Source organism: Charadrius vociferus, unplaced genomic scaffold (assembly GCF_000708025.1).
Source record: "Charadrius vociferus isolate BGI_N301 unplaced genomic scaffold, ASM70802v2 scaffold443, whole genome shotgun sequence".
NCBI classification, from domain to species: Eukaryota; Metazoa; Chordata; class Aves; order Charadriiformes; family Charadriidae; genus Charadrius; species Charadrius vociferus.
In genome coordinates, this window is record NW_009647420.1 from 520,419 (window position 1) to 524,587 (window position 4,169).

General features: G+C 59.9%; 1 protein-coding gene and 1 pseudogene across 1 annotated transcript in view; one reads left to right on the plus strand and one right to left on the minus strand.

Moving 5' to 3' along the window:
* LOC104282388 overlaps positions 1 to 296 on the plus strand; it is a 901-nt pseudogene extending 605 nt beyond the window's left edge.
* Positions 297 to 3,093: 2,797 nt separating this feature from the next.
* ENTPD7 (ectonucleoside triphosphate diphosphohydrolase 7) overlaps positions 3,094 to 4,169 on the minus strand; it is a gene marked incomplete at its 5' end in the record, with an annotated part of 2,913 nt that continues 1,837 nt past the window's right edge. The window contains 4 exons of the mRNA XM_009880478.1: positions 3,094 to 3,330; positions 3,490 to 3,651; positions 3,760 to 3,845; positions 3,950 to 4,169. Coding sequence (XP_009878780.1) covers positions 3,102 to 3,330; positions 3,490 to 3,651; positions 3,760 to 3,845; positions 3,950 to 4,169 — 697 coding nt within the window. The remainder of the gene's footprint in view (positions 3,331 to 3,489; positions 3,652 to 3,759; positions 3,846 to 3,949) is intronic.

Consider the following 4,169-nt stretch of genomic DNA (forward strand, 5'->3'; position numbering starts at 1 on the left):
CGCCGGGCCCGGTTGCTGCTGCCCAGCCCCCTGCCCGGGGATGAACGGGGCAGCCCCCGGGCTGCGGGCCTGCCTCCTCCCGGGCACTTCACCTCCCGGGGCAGCAGTCCCTGTGCCAAACCCCTTGAGGCAGCAGCATCCCGGGGTCCTGGTCCCTGTCCCCGTGCTGCTGGGGCTGATGGCAGGTTGGGTCCCTTTGCAGCTGGCTCATCGCCATCCTGGCCCAGGCCAACCCCCTCTTCGGGCCGCAGCTGAAGAACGAGACCATCTGGTACGTGCGCTTCCTCTGGGAGTGAGAGCTCCCTGGGAGCCGGCGCCTGGAGACACACACTACCCCCAAAATCATCACCGTGAGTGGGCAGAGGGCTGGGTTGGCAGAGATGTCCCCACTTGTCTGGCTGGGGAGGGAGCCGCAGCCTGGTCCTTGCTGGGGGGGAGATGCTTTGGCTTCTGCGCATTGTGGCAGTAGTGAGCTGGTCTCAGCATGGGGCTGCTGCCTCAGCACTGGGACTGAGCAAACCAAACAATCCCCCTGAGCCTGTGGTTCCCTAGGTTTGGGGGGGCTCCATCATGGGTGCAGTTTGGTGCTAACTTCTCCTTTCTCCCTCCCCCAGCTCTTGCTGCTGTTTCAGCCTCTACCCTCTCATACCAGACAGCCCCCAGAGGTGCTGGGACAGAGGCTGGACCCGCTGCCCCAGCGCACCCTGGGCACTGCAACCTGGACCAATGATGGCTGGACCCCTGAGCATGGCAGGTGGCACTCCTGCCTGGGATGAGGGTCTGGTAATCCTGGCCCCGGGATCAGTCACACTACCAGGGAGAGATCCCCTCAGCTGGTCGAGTGCTGCAGTCACTGACACTGAGCACCGTCCTGAGAGAGATCTGTGTGCAGTGCCAGCGGATCCTGTCCCTGCAGTGCTTGCCCTGCTCCCTCCAGCGCACTCAGCCCTAACCCCCCAAGTGAAACCCCTGCTCATAGCCCAGGCTGCCCAGCTAATTACCATATCCCTCGTCATTTCAGGCACCGGCTGCCCCTCTGCATGAGAAGGCAGGAGCCCATTGCATCCTCCGTTGTATGGTCAGTCCTCTCCGGTGAGGGTGGTCCTTGCTAAGACAGATTCTGGCTGTGGGGGTGAGAAGAGAGGGCTGACCCTGGAGGAGCATGCGGCCCCCTGTGGGTGTGACGAGGGAGGTGCAGGGCAAGAGGGTTCTGCTGCTTGGCAGCCAGCTGGAAGGGGTTAAAGTGGTGCTGTGTCTCCTCCCGCCTCAGCAGTGAGGGTGCTGCAGTAGTGTCTAGGTACCACCACCGCCCCCAACCCGTGTCCAGGTTCTGAGAACTGAGTAGGGCATTGTGTTTTACGTTTCCCCTTATTTATCAGATAATTTATCTGTAATTATTTATTTGTCTGTGTTTGTTAAATTTGTGTTGTGGAAATAAATCCTTTTTCTAGTAAGTGATGCTGGAGGCAGAGTCACTTGCTGCTTTGAGGCTGAGGAACGGTCTTGGCTTTATTCAGACTTCTTCCCTTTGCCCTGAGCCTGCTCTTGCACCATGAGAACAAGGCTGGGATCCTCAGCTGTTGAGCAGGAGAGTGGTGTGCATGGAAAGTTTTATCCTTGATGCCACCTGTACACTTGTCCTGTGGGACCAGGGTCACAGGTAGGCAACAGCATGTGCTAGAGGGAGAATTGGGTAGCTCCCCAGCCTCCCTGGTGATAGGCAACGGCGCTGGGCCCATCCCTGTGGCTATGCAGCAGCTGGAGACGTTTAGTGGCCTCTTTCCCAGGCTGGGATGGGGAATTAAGTAAAAAGCAGGGAGAAACACCTTCCAGGGGCTCTGAGTGGGCAGGGCAACTTGCTTGTCTTAGAAGGAGGGCAGCAAATGATGCTGTCTGCGAGGGTCACAACAGTTCCGTTTGGGTCAGCGTTTCCCTTGTCACTGCCCACTTAAGAGGTGAGCTCAGCTGTCCTGCTGTCACAGAGACCATCCACTGGCAAGAAAACAATTCCATCATCCCACCATGGCAGCCTGAAGCAACGCTGTGCAGATGTGCCCCCCAGTCATGCTGCCAGCCCAGAGCTGTCACTGCTGGGGCGGTGTCTGTTAGAAAACAAGACCAGTGCTGGATGGCTCAAGGAGTTTCTTTATTGCTACAGGAATGGGAACAGCCGAGTTCAAGTAAAAAGTGGCGGGCTCCAGCCCCAGGGGAGGAAGGCTCGTGCCTGTGCCCAGAGCTACAGCGCAGATCTGCCCTGGGGCAGGCAGCTGGGCTGGAGTGAGGTGGTTGCCCCATGGGCAGGCCCAGCCTGCGCTCACAGCGGAGAGAACCACTGCTCCTGGCACTAGTGCCTGATTAACTTGTGGGACGTCGTGGGGCAGATGTGCCCGGGAGGGAATGTATGAAAGGAAACGCAACCCACTTTGGTGGTGCCTTAGGAAGCAATCCCTGCGCCCTCAGTGCTGAGCCTGGGGCGTTGGCTAGGACCATGGGAGGATTGTCCCAGGAGGGGAAGACGTGGCAAAGAGCAGGATGCCTCTTAAGGAATGCTCTGAGAGGGGCCAGACTGGGCAGAGCAGCTCAGTGGAGCTCGTGGCTCACCTGGTTCCTGCAGTAACTTCACTGGTGCCTGCTGTTTTCCAGCCCGTGGGCTTGTAACGGACTGCAGAAAGGCCACCCCGGGTGATGAGCTACAGCACCTCACCAGCTTGCTCTGCAAACCAGTGGCTGAGTCATGGGGTGGCCTGGTGCTTCAGGCCACTGCCCTGGGTTGGCCTCCTCAGCGATAGTGTCCTGCTTATCTGAGGGACCTGCCAGGGCTGCAGCCTTGAGCCCGCTGGCAGCAGAGGACTTTGCTCTACACCACGTAGTGAGGCAAAGGCTGGAGGCCAAGGAATGCAAAGATTAGGACTGGGGCAAGGCAGAGAGGAAAGCTCTGGTGTCTGTAGCTGCCTCGGCCCACAGGTTTTGGTTCTGACATGGAGATGATGGAGTGCAGAGTTGAGATGGTCTTCAAGAAAGAGTCCAAGCCCTCGGAGCCCAGGCTGTCAGCCAGTCCTGGTTCTGCTGGTGCAATGGAACGGCAGGTACCACCAGTGGTGTCATGGCCCATTTCCCTGGCTTGGTGGCACCACCACCTTGTCCAGCCAGAGCAGGGTGAGCTGGGCCAAGCGCAGCTGCCGGCGGTGGATGCGGCGCAGCCGCAGGAGGTAGAGGACTATGGCCAGCACTACAACCAGGATGCAAGCGAAGAAGAGATAGTGGTTGTAGACAAAAGAGAGGCGCAGCCAGGAGGCATGTGCTTGCCGGATGCTCTCCTGCCGGAGATCCCTGTGGAGAAGAGTCAGGACTGGCCGTGAGATGCTGTGGGATACTACCAGGGTCCTGCACCGCCAGGCAGCAGAGCATTACACCCTCGCCTGGTGTGGCAATTCCCTCTCCTCCCCAACCACATTTCCCTGAGTGGTGCTATCAGTGAGCCAATGGTACCTGAGTGGCAGAAACCGTGTCTTGTAGAGGATGGCTCCCAGCGTCCACTGCACCTCTCGGTCGTACACCAGCTGGGCCGTGCGCAGGCTGGGGTAGTCCAGGGGGAAGCGGAAGCCCTGGTGAAGAACTTGGTACATCCAGGCCGATTTGAAGCACTGATACCTGCAGGCACAGCACACAAGAGCATCACCTGCACCACGGTCCCTCACCCCAGCAAAAGCACCCCCCAGGAGGTCCAGCTATGGTACCCCCCCCAGCCAAACTGCTTACTTCAGCCGGTGCTGGTCGGCGTGTGCTGAGTAGAGGCCACCACGGAAGCGCTGGGTCAGCACCTCCCATCGCTGGCTGCAGTACTCCTGGGGAATGGAGAAACTGAGGCTCAGAGCGGAGAATCGGCCCCCGCTCCCTCCCAGCCCCAGGAACGGCGGCTCCCTGGCCCCTAAGCTGGGGCAGCACCCACCTGGGCGGCGGAGGTGAAGGTGGGGGCACTGTAGCGGCCCCCCAGGCGTAGCACATCCTCGGTGCAATAGAAGAACTCAGAGAAGCCGTAGAACTCGCTGTTGCCGAAGTCGATGGGTGCTTTGTAAGCCCCCACCAGGGAGGCCTGGCTGCTGTTGGGCCCCCCTAGGAGGGGCTGTAGCTGCTCCACGCAGGCTGGCCAGTCCCCTCGCCCCCGCACG